At 50.5% G+C, this 18,519-nt stretch overlaps 1 protein-coding gene and 1 long non-coding RNA gene across 6 annotated transcripts in view; one reads left to right on the top strand and one right to left on the bottom strand.

Moving 5' to 3' along the window:
- Positions 1-18,519, bottom strand: part of LOC112547518 (uncharacterized) — a 131,130-nt gene that overhangs the window by 39,645 nt on the left and 72,966 nt on the right. The window contains exon 4 of one of the 2 annotated variants that reach the window (XR_012897767.1): positions 13,535-13,747. The exons of the other annotated variant lie outside the window; for it this stretch is intronic. This is a non-coding gene — a long non-coding RNA (uncharacterized LOC112547518). Of the gene's footprint in view, positions 1-13,534; positions 13,748-18,519 lie in introns of those variants that run through there. 2 annotated transcript variants of the gene reach the window in all.
- Positions 1-18,519, top strand: part of GRIK4 (glutamate ionotropic receptor kainate type subunit 4) — a 365,968-nt gene that overhangs the window by 291,006 nt on the left and 56,443 nt on the right. For all 4 annotated transcript variants that reach the window (XR_012897765.1, XR_012897766.1, XM_075909747.1 and 1 more), the window contains exons 8-10: positions 3,586-3,747; positions 13,604-13,756; positions 15,678-15,782. Coding sequence is in view for 2 of the 4 variants with exons in the window: in XM_075909747.1 (XP_075765862.1) it covers positions 3,586-3,747; positions 13,604-13,756; positions 15,678-15,782 (420 nt within the window). In the remaining 2 variants the exon portion in view is untranslated. The remainder of the gene's footprint in view (positions 1-3,585; positions 3,748-13,603; positions 13,757-15,677; positions 15,783-18,519) is intronic.

The following is an 18,519-nucleotide window of genomic DNA, read 5'->3' as shown; positions in this document are numbered from 1 at the left end:
TTCTGGGACAGGCATAAGGATCTTGCAAAACCCCCCGTCCACACTGCTTCTTTTTGTGCAGAAACCCCTTGTGCAAAAAGAAACAGCAGAAAATATGCTAATGAGATCATGATTTATGCTAATGAGTCACTCATTAGCATATTTTCTGCCAAAAAAACTGTCAATGTAGATGAAGCCAAAGTGAGGAAGTATAATCCAGCAGTTTGGATTCTAGGCTGGGACCCGCGAGACCCAGCTTCAGTTCTGTGCTCTGCCACAAACTCCCTGGGTGGCTGTGGGCAAGTCACTTTGCCTCTCGGTGCCTCAGTTTCCCATAGGTACAGCAAGGATAACAGCATTGCCCACCCTCCAGGGATTGTGTGAGGATAAATACTGTAAAGTTTCTGTGGGACTCAGACATTATGGTAGTGCATGCCAGGTAAATACCGTAGATAAGAGAAGCGGTTGAGGTGAGATCATATTAGCTAATCCTGATCTAATGTGGACATTTTCTGTCGTGTCAACACCTTTATGCAGCGTCAACACCTTTTGCTTCTGTTTAGCAAGGTGAGGCTGGATGTAGGTTCAATCCTGGCTCTGCCCCGGACTCTGCATGCACGTGACTTTCCGCAAACCATGTATGGTCTCAGTTCTCCAGTTCTAAAATGGGGATAGTAATTCCCTTCCTCGTGGGGGTGTCATGGAGCTAAATCTATTCAGACACGTGAGGAGCTTGTGAGGGAGCAGAGAAAGGGGGGGTCCAGCGTCCTAGGGGTTCAAGAAAGCCTCTGGGCCCAACTAGCCCTGCCGTGCTTTACCTGCCACAATGCCAGGCCTGGGGGGAGGAGAAAAGGAAGGTGCCTGGCTCCATTTAGGGCTGACTAGGGAGGAGGCAGGAGCCTAGTTCAGCAGTCTAAGAACACAAGCCAGAGCCTGCCAGCTCAGCAGCCATGAGAACAAGTAAGCCCCCAACCTCTGCTCCTCTGGGAAAAGGGGGGAAACCAATTGAGAAGCTAGACTCTCAGGACCCCCCCAAACTTAAGGACTTGAATAGGGAGGGGGTTGGAATTCCTGGGCCAGGGGGACAGCACTTCTCTAATGCCCCGCTTAACCAGTGACCTAACCACTAGGCTACTCAGCCGCTCGGGATCCAGCCACAGAAGAACCTAGCTAGCACCATCTCTGAGGGCAGCCACCCCCAGGTCCCCATTAGCCTTGCAACGGTGTGCGGAAAGCCTCCGAGCAGAACCGCTCCCGACGCAGCGAAGCCACTGAAAATCCACGCCTCCCCTTCGGCAGAGTGGAGCTGAGCGACGGGTCTCCAAGCTCTGGGAATCAGCTGGGGAGCGCGGGGCTTGAATTGTAAATGAGTTTTTGTTTGGAAAACGGTGGGTCTGAAAATGTCAAGCGGCCTCAACAGCCGTGTAAGAAATAAATAAATCAGGGACAGAGGCTAAACAGGCGGCTTCTAAATCAGTCAAGTGTTGTCACCTCTTTGCCCTCCACTGCTCCCCCGACCTTACCAAATCCCTCTGATTCCATTCCAAATAAAGCATCTTCTCCAGGGACTGCTTAATCCACATCCCATTCTCGAGTCCACTCGCCGATCATTGACTCATTTGTGAGCGGGGTGCACCGAGTTGTCCCGAGAACAGCTGGAGAAAAACCTTTCTGAGAGAGGGCTGGGATTGGAGTCAGACCAGGGGGTAGAGGGTGTCTGGGCTGCTATCTGGGTGGATTTTAGGTGCAGGCCATGTGGTGCCCAGATATCAGGGTGATGGAAGCCCTCTGAATCTGATGGATAAGCAGAGACATTTTTAACAGATGGAGGTTAGCCTAGAAAAGTGGGAGGGGGGGTTAGGACTGGAGAAAGAGAGAGCCGTGGAGTGCAAAGTCTCAATGTAATTTGAGCTGGAAACGTCTTTTGTTAAACGTTAATTGGAGTGCATTTGTGTCTGTTTTGTCAGAGTGGCTAGGGGACTATTCAGCAAAGGAGGCAGTGTTTCCTAATGGTTAGAGCACTAGTTTGATGTTCAAGGCTCTGGCCTCAACTCTCCGCCACCGGTCTGCTGGGTGACCTTGGGCGAGTTGCATCCTCTTTTTGTACCTCAGTTTCCCTATCTGTAAAAGGGGGGTCATGTTGCTGACTTCCTTTACAGAGTGCCTTGGGAACTGCAGATGAGAAGTGCTAAATAAAAGCTGGGTATTTGTATTGCTAGGGGACCAGGTCTGCAAGGTGCTGAATGCCCTCAAATCAGCACCACAGAGGCCAAACTTCTTTTTTAATTCACTGATTTTTGGCAGATCCGTCCTGAGGCACTTTTCAAGAGGCTGATTTTCATCAGTGCTGAGCACCTGTAGCTCCCACTGGCTTCAGCTGCAGATCTGCAGGCACTTGGAACACGTGCCTCAGTTTCCCCCCCCCCCACCACAATGAAACCAGCCAGCGCTCAGGTCACCTCTCAGGTCAGGGCCCATTGCATCCCAAACATTTTGCCTTCCTGTCCACGGTTCCAGCTGGGCAGAGGGTGATGTGTTGCAGGGGGGCGTGAGCGCCACGCTATCTGCATGTAGAATCTCCTCTAGCCCTGACTCTCGTTAGCCTTCGGCCCTTGTTCTGCAGGGCTGACGGGTTCAGTGTGTAAACAGATAACCTGTCAGGGAGATAATATCAGTCAGATGCATCCGTAGTTCACAGGTAATTTCATGTGACCTAAAGTTCATGCATTTGAGCCCAAAAGACACTTAATCCTGTGTTGAATCTCATCCCCGGAGGAACTCACTGCTGGAGGAGCTGTGTCTCTGACACAGTGACATACTGGGTGTGTGAGCACACATGTGGCAGAGCCTATTCCACTGAGCCCACAGGAATTCATATTAATGCTGGTCGGGGAAAGTAGCTTCCAAAGGTGTAACCGTTGCAACCAAAAAGAAAAAGTATTTAGTGAAGAAGACACCTGTGTCGCCCAGTAAACGGGCTTTTTCTGGGACCACCGCTTCCCCTGTGGGTGTCAGTGAAATAAAACTCAACTGCTTTGCCTTGATTATTATGCGTTAATTATATGGCTGGAGTACCCCAGAGCCCTGGAGGTGGAGCAGGCCATCACTGTGCTAGGCGCTATACAAGCACAGAAAAAAAATTCCCTGCCCATAAAGAGCTTACTATCTACATAAAAATGTTTGGTCGTAACTGTCCATCTGAGGATCCCTATGAAGCTTCACTAGCTGTGTGCAGGAAGTGGTGTTTTCTCCTTTTACAGATGGACAAACTTCTGAGGCACAGAGAGATGGATTAAGTGACTTGATCAAGGTCATCCAGCAAGTCGATAGCAGAGCTAGGAAAAGACCAGAGACTTTCTGCCTCCAAGTCTCTGGCTCTAATCACAAGATCACCTGCCTTCCCCCCCAGTACCGCAAAGGCAAAGGGCCTTGGGGTCTCATTGCCTCAAGTTTCCCTCAAGAAGTAGGGCGTTGAGCAAATTCCCTCTGACCAGCCGTGGGAAACAATCCAGGCTGGCCCTGTGCAGTGGGACTGGTTTTGTGAGAGCCTTTGAAGAATCTGCCTCTGTCTCCTAATGCTCTTTTCTGTTTGCTGGGATGCTCTAGGAGTTCTCGCTCCAGCAGCTGGACAGCTTTCTGGATGACCGAGTTAACATCCTGGGATTTTCCATCTTCAACCAGTCTCATGCTTTCTTCCAAGAGTTTGTCCAGAGCCTCAACCAGTCATGGCAGGAGAACTGTGACCATGCTCCCTTTACGGGGCCCGCAGTAAGTAAAACGACTCCCATCTTTGCACGTGTAACAGCAGTCAGAACCTGTCATGGGGTAGCCCGGGGCAAAGGAGATGCGCTAGCGGGTGAGGATTGAACAGGGGAAGGCAGTGAATGGAAGCAGCTGGAGAACTGGAGGCGGGGGCTGAGCCAAGCCGTGCAGGTGGGAGGCAGGTCAAAGGAACAGCAGTGAGAACCCAGCAGGGTTGACTTTGCCTGTGGGTGTTGCTATGGAGGGGGAGGCGTTGCAAGCAGGGGCAGGAGCAGCCGGAACAAGCCGAGCAGCGTAGAGGTGGCGCTCAAAAGGAGGAGCCCCACTGAGAAGGTGAAGAGGCGTTGCCAGGTCGTGCAGCTGAGGAGAGAGCCTGGATTTTCGGTGCCACCCTCCCCCCCCCCCCCAACTCATGCAGCTGAGGCCTTCCAAGTTGGGCGGCAAGCTCTGGCAATTGTCCGTATTTCCGGCCTGCGAATGAACAACCCTGTAAATACAGGCCCTGCTGGCAGCCGGGCAGAGAGTTGCTGGGAGTCGGTAGCATCCATCAAGTCCTCCCTCTGCCGGCTCCCTTGGCTTCAGCAGGAGTTGCAAGCTGGTGTCTGGCAGAATTCAGCCCGGAGCTAAAGAGCGGCTCAGCTGAGGAGAAGCCCCGAGGCTGGTCCTAAGAGGTGGCGGGAGTGGGGAGGAGGAAGCTTGTTTGTGGGGAAGCTTTTCGGCGGCTGTGCAAAGTATGTTGCCCAGGAAGGGGGATGGGGAAGCAACCCCCAAGTAACCCTACTCCAGCCGGCTGGGGAAGGCTGGGGCTGATTCCCTCCCCCACTCGCCGCCAGGATCAAGGCCCAGCCCCACCCCCGGCCTCACGCCTGGGGGAGAGGGGGGGAATCAGTCCAGCCTTCCTTTGGCTGGCTAAAGCACAGGGGAGGGAGGCTGGGGCAATGCACTGCTCCTGCCTCCCCCGACCAGCCAGAATCATCCCCATGGAGGACCATGGGACGGGAGGGGCTTTCACACCTTCCCCCCCCCCCCGGATTGTAGCACGTACAGGCTCCAGCTGGGGGCAGAACCTCATTGCACTAGGCACAGTGTGCACATAGCAAGAGACAGCCCCTGCCCTGAAGAACTGTCAGTCTAAATAGCCAGGGGTAAAGGGTGGGAGAAAAGGATCATTGTTCCCATTTTGCACAGAGAGAGTGAGTAACAATATCTAGCTCATCTCACCTCAGAGCACTTTATCTAGGAGGTCAGTATCATTATCCCTGTTTTACGGGTGGGGAAACTGAGGCATGGGGTGACCCAGCCAGTGGCAGAGCCAGGAATAGAATCCAAGTCTCTTAGCAGTCCAGTGCTCTAACTACTAGGCAACATCACCTCAGTGGGGCTGAATGATTTTTGCCATGTGTGTGGCAGTCTGGAAATGAATCTAGACTCTGAGCTCCACGCCAGAGTTTTAACCCCAAGTTGGGATTGGTCCTGCCTTGGGAAGGGGGCTGAACTTGATGACTCCTGAGGTCTCTTCCAGCTCTATGATTCTATACCTCTCGGCTGTGTCTACACTGGCAAGTTATTCCGGAAAATCAGCCGCTTTTCCGGAAAAACTTGCCAGCTGTCTACACTGGCCGCTTGAATTTCCGCAAGAACACTGACGATCTAATGTAAAATCATCAGTGCTTTTCTGGAAAAACTATGCAGCTCCCGCTCGGGCAAAAGTCTTTTTCCGGAAAACTGTTTCAGAAAAGGGCCAGTGTAAACAGCACAGTAGTGTTTTGCGCAAAAAAGCCCCGATCGCAAAAATGGCCATCGGGGCTTTTTTGCGGAAAAGCGCGTCTAGATCGGCCATGGACGCTTTTCCGCAAAAAGTGCTTTTCCGGAAAAGCGTCCTGCCAATTGTGACAGGGCGCCTGCCCTGCACTGGGCCTTTAAGCCCAAGGCTCAGGCCCGGAGCCTGAGGGAAGCTGGAAGACCAGCTGAGATGGTTAGGCTAATGAGCCCAGCTGCCAGCTATAAAAGGAGAGGCCCAGTTGCTGGAAGGGGAAGGGCAGGGCTGACTGCAGAGGCAGCAAGAGCTCCTGGGAGGGATACAGCTGCAGGAGAGGGACTGGAGAGGGAAGCTCTCCCTCAGCAGTTGCCGGGGACTCCAGGAGAGGCCTGGAGGAAAGCAGAGGCGAGTTGGTGTCACCTGGAGACTACCTGTTGAGGGGACGCCGGCCTGGAGTTCGCAGCCAGCTGGGCAAGGCCAGGTAGGAAGTGGCCCAGGGCAGGAGCGGGAGGCGCCCCTCTTAGCCCGAGAGCCTCAGTGGGTTTTGGCTAGCTAGCCCCACCGAGGGAGTGACCCTATACCCGGTTGCTCACAGGGCCCTGGGCCGGGACCCGGTGGAGTAGGGTAGGCCCAGGTCCCCCTACCGGGGGGTGCCCAGCTACGACGAGAATCTGTTTGTGGACTTGGCCTGTTTAAAGGGCCAGTATAAACTGCTGTGAAGCCGATGATGAGCAACCCATACAGACTGTAACTCGCCCTGAGATGGGCCATGTGAAGACAGTCAGGGGGCACTGAGGCTACTGGGGGGCGTGTGCACCATGACACCAATCTAGACGCGCTTTTCCGAAAATGCTTTTAACGGAAAACTTTTCCGTTAAAAGCATTTCTGGAAAATCATCCCAGTGTAGACGTAGCCCTCCTGCTTAGTGACCTCGTAGGTCTCCTTGTGCGTTTCCCCCATCACCACGGTCCCATGAGGAGCATTATCATGGCACGTTAAATAGACCTCGCTTTTTGTTTTAAACACCTGCTGCAGTTCACATCCATGTTAACAGTGTTCCTGTAGGGCTCGAGGGGTTTACCTCTGCAGGGTAGGAAAGCCGAGGCCTTCTGGTATTGTGTAAAGAAAGCAGTTCAACAGCCAGATTGGACAGGAAGTTAGGGGCAAACTGTAAGTTCCTAAGGCTTTCTTGCTAGAGATGGGGAAAGTATCTAAGGAAGGGTGGGGGGAAGCTATTTCTTCAAATGCCATTCTCATTAATCACATTGCAAGGAAAAGAAATCAGAGAAAATCATTAAAATTACAGATGGCTAGATTAGGTAATTAGAATTTAGGCTGAAACAGATGTTTGTAATTAAGTGTTTATTTCATTGAATGAAATCCAGATTGTAAAGTCTATTTCACAGGGTTTTTATGGTTTTAATTCTCTGTGTTATGTTTGGGGGCAAATATACAGATGACAATGTTTCAGGAATGACTCCCCCTCACCTGCCTCTAGTCCTCGAAGAGCAGCTTGACTGTAAACATGGCCTCGATGCAGGAGATTTTGGTAAATAGAACAAAATCTTCTCTCTAGACTATGATGGATCTCTTTGTCTTCTGTAAATATGTCAACAGTGCAGCCAGAAGCCAACATCCCAGCCTGTAGAGAGACTGAAGGTAGCGTGGTAAAACTAGCAATATCCTTCGTGGCTCAGACGCGCCCATTTCCTGGGTCCGCACTCGAGTGGCTATTCTGGCTTTTGCTGGAGCTGCACCATCCACCGTGCTATTTTTAGTGCACTATCCAGACCATGGGGCTTTCTCCCAGGGCTGTATCCTCACAGGGCGAGACTGGTGGATCTTAGCCACAGGCCCGTGCTGCAGCTGGCGAGGAGCTGATCTGTGCCAGGGGGCAGAATCGAGGGCACCAGAAAAGTACACGGCATTCTGGAACACTTCGTTGGTGCTGGGCAGGGGGAGGGTAAATTGCTACCCATGCAGCGTTAATCCCCACTAGCTCAGCTGGCTTGTGCTCAGCAGATGTGCAGGGAGCTATATGGCTTTGTGTGCTCCTTGCATCTTTGCAGGCGAGTTTCTCCCAGAGCTTGGTAACAGTTGTGGCCTTTCTACTTCCCTATAGCCCCTGAAATTCAGGGTGCACTCACTTGCCATGCAGCTGACCAGCACATAGAGGGACACTGCTCTACCTATGCCCCATCCTCCAGCCCCCTTTCTGGGGGCTTTCCAGCTATGCCGTGACATCTCTGCAAGAGATGGGCGGAGGAGCCCTTTACTCCACCTCTACTCATATCCCCACAACCATGTGAGCAGGAAACACCATCAAAACCATTGTGCCTTTCACATACAGTATTTCACAGCAGCTGTATACCACGAAGCTGGCCCAAAACGGCATCAACATAACACAAAAAATGCACAAAAGCAAGAAACTCATGAGCTAATGCACAAACTGGGTTTTTTTAAATGTCAGAAGGAAAAAAGACATTTTTTTAAGTCAGAGGAGGAGTGGTAAGGGGCAGAGTCGAAGAGGAGCTGAGAAAGCAGAGCTGATGGGTTTTAAACCGGCTGGTCGGAAGATCGGCTAGCAGCTGTGTGATGATGAAATGCGACTTAATTTTGCGCACAAGTGTCTTCCATGCAAACTACATCCCCATTTGCTTTTGCTGAGTTAAACACAGTTAACAGAGTTTGGAAATAAATAACGGCAGACGGGAATAGAAATTAGGAGGTAGAGGCAAGGGAGACAATGGTTTTTTGGCTGAGATCTGAAAGGAGCCGGAGAGAGGAGACACAGAAAAGCCTACTCCAGATGACAGAAGCAGCAGAGGAGAAGGCTCTTGCACCAGCAGAGATGAAAAGAAGTGAAAGGGGCGCAGGGGATCCTGATCCGGGGTAAGCAGAGGGGACGCATAGAGGACCAGAGCAGAATACCGTCCATGAGTTTGAAGAGGGCAAGTCCATCGTGGGCTTTAAAAGCAGGTGCTTGGTATAAAGGGGAGAGCTGGTGGGGATATTTGAGGGTGGATATTGGGGCCTTTTTGTGCACGTTGCAATCTTGCCGACCCCCAGGGAACAAAAGCCCCGAATCAGGCCCCTTACGATCATGAGACTGGTCTACATGCTTAGTTCTAGGGTGCTAGAGTTAAACCGATTGACCAGTGAACCAACATGCTTATAGGTTAATGTTACCGGTTAAACTCTGCCTGTCTGGGGAGTCGTCTGCCTCCAGCTGCAGGCTCTGCGGTTTAGGAGCCAGAAGGCTCTGTCCTGGCACATGTTGGGTCCCAGTACCTGGATCCATGGGAACGGGGCTGGCAGAGTCTGCTGCCCCACACCTGTTGCAGAAGCTGCAACGAAGCCCCCCAGAAGTTGAGCAAGCAGGAGCTGGTGGCCCTGCTCCCAGGGACGCTTTGGTTGGGCTCGGGGCAGAATAAAACTGATTTAAGCTTTATGCTGCAGTGCTCATAGCCCACGTAACCAACTGAGATTTGTAGTGGTTACACGGTTACTTCTTTAACCGACTTTGTCCGCCCTTACTTCGTTCTGAGCACCTGTGTGGCGAGGGACGGCCCGGCCCACAGCATTGGAACTGGAAATCAGGTGTCCGAGAGGAAAGCCTGTAATCAGAGAAAAGAGGGAGGAAGTGCAGGACTTGGGGGCGAGGGAGGTTCCCCTTTGCAGGAGAAGTCACCTCTGGCAGCAAAGCAAGGCCTGTTTGAAAGGGGAAGTGTAACGCCAGAAATCCCAGCAAATTGTCTGAGGCAGAAGAATAAAATATCCCAATCAATAATGTCAAATGCTTCACTAAGATCACCGAGCATCTTGCTCAGTAGCTAATAAGAGATCATTAGCTGCTCAAAGAAAAAGGAAATGAAAACTAGACCGAAGGCAACAGAGGCCGGTTTTCAGAGCCACGGGGGAGAAACTCTACCGATGTCACTGGAGCTGCATCTTCTTAAACCAGATCAGAATTTGACCCATCTCTACTGATAAGGGCCCTGGGACAGCAAAGAGCACACGCAAGTCCCAGTGACGTTAAACATGTGCAGATGTGTTTTGCTGAACAGGAGCCAAAGCGCACAGTCAGATGAGGATGAAAAACTCCTAGGCTACGTCTATACTGCAAGGTTTTGTGCAAAAACCTGTGGAGCGTCCACACCTCAAATGCACTCTTGCACCAGTAAATCAGCAGTTAAACAGCAGAACAGAGGGCTTTTTCCGGTGTAGGTAAACCTCCTTCTATGAGGCGTAACTCCCTTTTGCGCTACAGCTATTGCGCAAAAAGGCAAGTGTGGATGCTCCAGAGGGGTTTCTTGTGTAAGAAGAAAAAGCACAGGTATGGGGAAAAGCACAGGTGCTCTGATGGCCTTTCACAGAATGGCCATCAGAGCTTTCTTGCGCAAGAGCATCCATGCAGTGTGCAAGAGCATGTGCAAGCGTCCATGCAGTGTGCAAGAGCATGTGCAAGCGTCCATGCAGTGTGCAAGAGCATGTGCAAGTGTCCATGCAGTGTGCAAAAGCAGCGTGCAAGAGCGCCCTTGCAATGCCCTTTGAGGTGTGGACGTGCTCTTGCACATGAAGTTTTTGTGCAAAAACTCTTGTGCAAAAGGCTTCTTGTGCAAGAAGCCTGCAGTGTAGATGTAGCCCCAGTGGCAGGAGCAAGAAACGGAGCTTGGCATGTAGCAGGACGATTTGAGTCAGTAACAGAGCGGGGGAAGATGAGGTGTATTCAGTCCTTTAGCAACTCCGGAAAAATGGAACCCTGGAGGGGAACTCTGGTGCAGATGTGACTGTTTAGGGAGAACGTCAGAAGACCTATCACCAAACACAAAGGGATGGGCAGAGAGATCGGGCATGGTATCTGAAGGCTCAGACCACGGGATTGGGAATCAGGATGTCTAGGTTCTATTCCCAGTTCTGCCACAACCCCCCATGTGCCATTGTGCAAATCACTCATCCTCTTCTGCGCCTCCGTTTACTCGTCTGCACGGTGACGACGAAGAGACTTACTGCTTCGCCAGGCACAGCTTGAAGCTCAGTTAATTCATATTAGGAGAGCACTTGGAAGCCCTCCGACATCAGGTACTGACCCCAGGGTGAGTCGTATCATCACTGCTCCAGGTGAGAATAATTGAATCCCGAACAACACATGGCAATCGCTGCTCATGTCGCATTGCTCCTGAAAGTGCTTCCAAATTGTGGTGAGGATGGTGGTGTCAGAACATTTACAGACTAGCAGAGGGACCTCATATTAGGTGGGGTGATGCCTGACGGACTAGCAACCTGTCTTGAGTTGTGTCTACTTTGACAGAACGAACGGGAGAGGTGTTGAGGGGTGGGAGGTGGAAGCTGGGATTACCAGCATCATTAGCGGTTGGGGTTTGCTAGCGTGAAGCGTGGCAGGGTGCATTGTTCAGAGTGCCAGCCTACACCTCGTAAAGCTTTGAGTAGCTCATTAACAGCCTTAGAGATGTAGCCATGTTAGTCTGATCTTGCGGAAACAGAAGACAGGACTCCGCAGCACTTTAAAGACTAACAAGATGGTTTATTAGGTGATGAGCTTTCGTGGGCCAGACCCACTGCCTCATGGTCATGCCAATTCTCTTCCACAATTTGATCTGAGGAAGTGGGTCTGGCCCACGAAAGCTCATCATCTAATAAACCATCTTGTTAGTCTTTAAAGTGCTGCATAGTCCTGTCTTTTGTTTCATTAATAGCCTGATACCGAGCTACTGTATGTAGCCAGCTGAACTTTTGCTGTTGACTTCAGCAGGGGTAGGATCAAACCCCAACAGGTTAAATCTGGCTGGCTTTATTCACACAGGGACCTGGCGGAAGCTAAAGTCTCTGCTTAACAAGATGGGTCTCCCTTCTGCGCCACCCCAAGGGTGACTGGGAAGTGAATCAATGAGACCAGACTCTGAGAGGACCTGAGCAGTAGCTATAGTTGAACTATAAGTGGCCACAGAGAGGGGAAGGGGAAGGAAGGATCAACAAGCTAAAGAGCACGTATGTCGTTAAACCCTGCGATGGTAGAGAGGAGGCGATTTGAAGAGGTAGATAGGAAACTGGAGCATTGACAGTAATGGGATCTGGCATGTAAATTCCTGTGCCGTCAGGAAGTGATGATCATTGGAAGTGAAATCTTAGTTATAACAATGAAGAGGCGATAGAAAATGACCAATTGTTAACTAGTTCAAAATCATCAAAACAATTGTGCATGGAGGGAGAAATGCTCTGCCTAGCTGGTAAATAGAAGTGATTAGAAGCAAGCGGATCAAAGGCTGGGGATGGCCAATATGGATTCTGAAATCTCCTGCAGGGATAATTCCTTTAGTCCGGCTGCAGAAAAGGGGACCAAAGAACTATGGATTGCAGAGGCCAGTGTAGGGACTGGAGGACAAAGAAGGGGAGGGGATCAGTGCAGCAGTGAGGAAAGAAGTGGCATGAAGAGCAATAAGAAGAAACTTCCAGAGAAGTGGAGGGTATTGTATTGAGCATGCGAAGAGGAGGAGGAGGAGGAGGAGGAAGTCCAAGGAATGGACTTCAATCAGGAATGGCAACATGAGTTCCACCCCGTGTTCCTTGTAAGCTGAGCGCCTGGGTGGCCGCTGAGAAAACATTCAAACGCTGCCCAGCTGAGTGTCCACTGCTAGCTTTTGTTTCTCCTAGTGGTGCCCATTCAGACAGGCGTTGGTGCACATAATAAAATGTATTCTGCACATGGATGGGGACGATTAAGTGGAAACATTGGTTGCACCTGCCACAATGATTGACGTGAAGATGCCAAGAGACTGATGGTCAAAGGAGTCTGTTGGCCTGTCTTGGCGCAGTGATTCACACCTACAAACATAAGAAAGGCTGCGCTGGGTGTGACTAATTCTTTGCCTATCCTGGCTTCTGACAGTGGCCAGGGCCAGATGCTTCAGAGGGAATGAACCGAACCAGGCGATTATCCAACGATTCATCCCCTGGCGTCCATCCCCCACCTTCTAGCCATCAGAGGGTGAGGGTCACCAACAGTGTAACGTTGCCTCTCTCACCTACTGGACCCCCAGCTTTTAATGGGCCTGTCCCCCAGGAGCGTATCTAGTTCTGGACCCGATGAGAAAGGCAGCATTTTGGGCTCGCTTGGCACAAGCATGAGTGACTGTCCAAGGCGCTGGGCAGTCTGGCTTAGATTATCACTGACCCCAGCCCAGTTTGGACATGGGATGCGAGGTGAGGTGAGGTGGTTCACGGGCGGACCACCAGGGAGGAGGGGTAGCTCAGTGGTTTGAGCATTGGCCAGCTAAACCCAGGCTTGTGAGCGCAATCCTTGAGGGGCCATTTAGGGATCTGGGGCAAATCTGTCCGGGATGGTACTTGATCCTGCCATGAGGGCAGGGGACTGGACTGGACTCAATGTCCTGTCAAGGTCCATTCCAGCTCTGTGAGATAGGTCTAGCTCATATATGGTAGGGTCATTGATGCTGAATGGAGTGGCTGTAGGGCATGTGAGCAGATACAAGCATCTGCATTGGTAAACAATATGGCTGTGTCTAGACTGGCAAGTTTTTCTGCAAAATCATCTGATTTTGCGGAAAAACTTGCCAGCTGTCTACACTGGCCACTTGAATTTCCTCAAGAACACTGACGATCTCATGTAAGATTGTCAGTGTTCTTGCAGAAATACTGTGCTGCTCCTGTTAGGGCAAAAGTCTTTTTCCGAAAGACTTTTGCGCAAGAGGGCCAGTGTAAACAGCACAGTACTGTTTTCCGCAAAAAAGCCCCGATCGCGAAAATGGCCATCGGGGCTTTTTTGCGGAAAAGCGCGTCTAGATTTGCCACGGACGCTTTTCTGCAAAAAGTGCTTTTGTGGAAAAGGGTCCTGCCAATCTAGACGTGCTTGTCCGAAAATGCTTTTAACGGAAAACTTTTCCGTTAAAAGCATTTCCGGAAAATCATGCCAGTGTAGACGTAGCCTATGGGTGTGGAAATGTTTGTGTAATTGCACTCACACTTCTTGCAGAAACAACAGACTTGGGCCTTCACTCAGTGCACGTTGAGTCTTATTTCATTTTCCTCTGAGCCTCCCTCCTCTCCCTCTCTCCTGTCCACAGCTCTCCTCTGCCTTGTTGTTCGATGCCGTTTACACTGTGGTGACAGCAGTGCAGGAGCTAAACCGGAGCCAGGAGATTGGTGTGAAGCCGCTGTCCTGTGGATCCGCACAGATCTGGCAACACGGCACCAGCTTGATGAACTACCTGCGAATGGTGAGAAGTGACTGAAGTTTGCTGGTTTCTCAGTTCGCCCCTTCACTGCAGGAGCAGAAGTCGTGCGCATGTCACTGTGTGAGAGATGATGCCTATGCAGTCAGAGCGCAGGGAACCAACCTGTCCGAAAGGAGTGCTGGGAAAGGAAAGAGCCACAAGAGAAATATTCATTGATAGCCTTGGAACTGCATGAAATTCAGGCTTTGTTGCAAACACAAAACTCAGCAAACTTTTAACATGAATCTGGGCTAAGTTTTGTGAAGGTTCCCAGGGAACCTGAGTCTAATTTCTCCTGTGGGGGGGTGGATGAGGTGGCCTTGTTTGGACGTAGGGTGTTGTGAACTCATATGGATCAAAAGTTGCTAAGGGTCAAAATAGAAGCCCAGGTCTGAACCCTGACATTCCTCAAGAGTTTCATTTCAAAGTCCCAGAAGTGAACGTAACATGGGTCTAGTTTATATCTAACCTCCTCCCATTTTTTGTTTCTTCTGGTTCTGCTTTGGATGCAACTAAAATGTCATGAGATTTCATCCCAGGATGGTAGAAGATGCATTGATATGGCTTTGCTCTCGATATCTGACACCCACCTTCCCCCCCCCCCCCACACACACACCTTAACCTAGTCCTGATTTAACTACATCTTCATTGCCCCATCTTTCTACTGTATATTTGAGTGTTTGTCTGTCCATCTGTCTGTCTGTTCAAGAACTCCTCCTAAACGGTCAGAACTAGGACCACCACGTTCACTCCGCAGCTTCTTCTTGTCATGACTGAGAGCAAGGGCAGGGGTTGGTTGTGTCAGGACAATGGGACATTCCTGGAATGGGATTGCATCTTATAAACCCATACAGAAAAGAGACGGGATCACCTGGCATGTGAAATAGGCTGGCTGCCCCAGCCCTGAGCCTCCCACCCCCCAGTCATTCTTGGGGGCGGGCTCAGGCTTTCTCCCCCCAATTCTTTTGGGGACATGGCTATTCCCCTTTGTCAGGGAGTGAGGGGACGGTGCACTGTTTACTGCATCCCTCACTCTGGCTGGGGATTGCAGGGGGCAGACAAACCTGGACCTGCCCCAGTTGGGGGACATGTACCCCTCCCACAGCTGTGCCTGCTGGAGCTGCAGTGGCCATGGAGAGACGCTTCTCACCCGGCCTCAAGCTGCTACGGTGAGAGAGGGCTGGGGTTGTCCTGTCTCCCCGGGGCAGCCTGCATCCTGAACCCCTCCTCCCCTGCCCCACCCCAGAGCAATGATTTAAATGAAGGGAAACAAAAACCAATGGAGTTAGGGACCTGAGCAACGGCAGGCAAATCACCCAGTAATCAAATATTCATAGAAACTCCCCCAACCCCAAAATGAACGACCGTCTCGCGGCTGTTACATCGTTAACGTGTGCTCATTGCTGACAAGGTGCTTGAGCAGCACTAACCAGCATTTACATCTATTGTGTGAGATTGGACTCTCGTCCAGGGACGCTTTGCAATGTGACCCTGCGTTCGCCCAAGCTTCATGCCTGCGTTCGCCCAAGCTTCAGGCACAGTTTGCTACCGACTCCCCAGCTGCCTATTTCAATGTGACACAATTAAAGGCTGCTGAGCAATGCACAGCCATGGGGCCGTGCAGACGAAGTGACATTCCAGGGAAGGGCAGGTTGAGGAGGGGGCGAAACAGGAAATGAATGGAACCTTCCTACGAAATGGAATTCTGGAAACCGTGCAATTTACAATGTGCCGCTTTGTTTTGTTTTCGGACGTTCCCCCCCCTCCTCCCTGTCTGATTTCTACTCCTGGCTCTAATGAGAGGATAGATGTGAAAGCTCGACAGCTCTGTCCTAGCTAAACAGCAGCCTTGTACAGGCTCTGCTCAAGATTATAGGGGAGAACAGTCTCAATCTGGTGCTGTAACTCACTCTCTCTTGGACAGGTAGAATTGGAAGGTCTCACCGGCCACATCGAATTCAACAGCAAAGGTCAGCGGTCAAACTATGCTCTGAAAATCCTGCAGTACACACGAAATGGCTTCAGACAGGTAAGACTGCCCTCTTCCTACGGTCTGAACCGGCCAGGTGCTGGGTGCCTCCGAGGTGGTGCCGAGAGCCCATTTCCACCTCTCCTCTGAAGCCAGTGGGAGTGGAGAGGATCCCTTGCCTGCCTGACCTTTAGTGAAGAACAACCTCAGTGGTATTTTTAGCTGTAGCTCTCTTTGTTCGTGGCTTGGAAAGAAATTTACAGTGAAACTCTGTGTTGCTCTGCTAATAGACCACCTCAGGGCATCTCCAAGCATTTACATTACTGCCTTAAGGGACCATTTCTTTCCAGCATGACCAGGGACACCCAGGAGCAGCCCCTGCTGCCCTCCTTCGTAGGGCATGTCTACACTAGTGAGAAGATCAACCCTCCAGAGGTCGATCTTCTAGCGTTCAGTTCAGTGGGTCTAATATATTTATGTGCGCCCGCCGAATGATCTGGGCCAGCCCTGCCCCGGGCACACGGCGCATGTGCGTAGGCGGCCCCAGCCCCGCAGCGCGTGGGCGGCCAACCCCCGGCCCCATGGTGCGTGAGCAGCCCCACCCCTGGGCGCCTGGCAGCCCCAAAAGGTTGGGGACCACTGGCTTAAGGTAAGCCAACTCCAGCTATGCATTTGCGTATCCTACACTGACCTGCCTGCTACAGACCAGACCTTAGAGTATAAGATTCAGTGACTACCCATGCGCACTGGCAATGTTGTCGCACAAACTTGCACTGGTTTAAAATGTTGCAAACTGCCTTGTGGACCTTCTTATTTCAGATTAAAAGTGGTTTATTTTAGTTCATCTTCAACATATGCCTGACTGATTTCAGGGAAAGTTACATGCAAGTTTTAGCAGTTACACAGATATAGTTATATCGGCTTTATCCATTGTCTAGACCCTTTTATTTTCCTATATGATGGACTTTTTTTTCAGTTTAAGTTAACTCATTGTCAAAAGACATCACTTAAACCAAGAAAAGACTTTCTTATTAGAGTAAGATAGTTGAAATTTTTTTCCATGCTGTGAAAATTTTCAATATGTCAAAATTTTCCCTCCCAAACCAGGAAGAAAAAGAAAAGTATCCACAATTGTTAAGTGTCAAAAATCTGAACATTTGTTTGGTTTGGGTCAATCAAAACATGTTGTTTTAATGTTTCTCTTGGTTTCTGAGGACAGGACAAGGAGTAATGGGCTTAAAGTGCAGCAGGGGAGGTTTAGATTGGACATTAGGAAAAAATTCCTAACTGTCAGGGTGGTCAAATATTGGAATAAATTGCCAAGGGAGGTGGTGGAATCTCCCTCTCTGGAGATATTTAAGAACAGGTTAGATAGACATCTGTCAGGGATGGTGTAGACGGAGCTTGGTCCTGCCTTGAGGGCGGGGGGCTGGACTCGATGACCTCTCGAGGTCCCTTCCAGTCCTATGATTCTATGATTCTAATGTGGGTAATTTTTTTATGTATATAAAACTTTCAAAATGAAAAGTTGATTTGAACTGGAAAGCTGGAATAGAAAAGTCTACTAAATAAAATGAATCAAAATGATAACCCTGAAACAAAATGTTTCAGAGATTCCAACTGAATCAAAATATTTGAGAATTTTTCTTTTTGTGGGAAATTTTGAAATTTCAGCCTTTTCATTCCAATTTCAAAAGTTCCTTTTCCCTCCCCCAGATATTGGAATTTCCCATGGGAATGGATATTCTGGTTTCTAATTAGCTGTAATCCGCACCTCTAACCAATCCCTCCTACTGTTTGGTTTTCCTCCCTGTACTGCACTGCCGCCTTCTGCATTGGATGGGAGCTAACAACTGTTCTTCTCCCTCTGTTGGGTACCGCATGACTTTCATTAGTACCCACTGGTTTCCAACCCCGGGGCCTATATAATTGGCCCAGCCTTTGTAAGTTTGGAGCACCCACAAACCCCGCTAGAGTCACTTTACGGGCTGTAGGAAAGCGGCATTTTTGAAAATCAGGCTCCTTCTATTTATGGGCCTCAGTAAGGATTTAGGAGCCTAACTTTAGGCCCTCATTTTGGACAATGAATCTTTATGGGTACCCAGGGAGGGGTGGCTTAAGAGCAGGGGAGAGGGGACAACTCCGACCAGCCGCAGGTGAATCCTCCTTCCCCAGCACCTCCCCAGGCTGGACTCTCTTGGAGATGGAGGCTAATGGGGCGAATGCAAAGCAGGAGTCTCGTCCCACAGCCTGACGAGAGGCAGTTGGAAAGGCTCCAAGCAGACTAGTGCGAGTGACCAGCAACTGAATCATCTGTAGCGCTCCGCCGCGCGTGTTTCCTTTTCTGCAAGAAGCACCTCGGCTTCCCAGCTCCTAGTGATGTTTTTTGGATCGACTGATTGAATTTGTGCCTCCACGGTCCCTTCAGCAGAGAAGAGGGAAAATAGTTCATCCGTGGCATCGCTCTGTTTACGCTGCATTTTTAGTGCACCGTACGCTCCTGCACTGACACCTGCCTGCCCTTCGGTTGCTCTCATGTGATTGCAGCACAGTGCTGGGTCCTCCTGCCGCTGTGATTCAGCAGCCCCCACTCAACCAGGGTTCACTCTCTTATGCTATCATAGTAGTCACCGAATGCCGCTCTCTCTGGCTCTTGAACTGGGCAAGGCCGGTCTTTTCACTGGCAGAGCCCTAAGCTGACAAAGGGAGGAGCTGGCTAGTGAAGCTATGTCTACACTGGCGGGTTGTTGCGCAAGAAATATGCAAATGAGGCTAAGCGTGGAATATCGCCGAGCCT

This window comes from Pelodiscus sinensis, chromosome 26 (genome assembly GCF_049634645.1).
Source record: "Pelodiscus sinensis isolate JC-2024 chromosome 26, ASM4963464v1, whole genome shotgun sequence".
NCBI classification, from domain to species: Eukaryota; Metazoa; Chordata; order Testudines; family Trionychidae; genus Pelodiscus; species Pelodiscus sinensis.
This window is presented reverse-complemented; position numbering and strand designations above follow the sequence as displayed.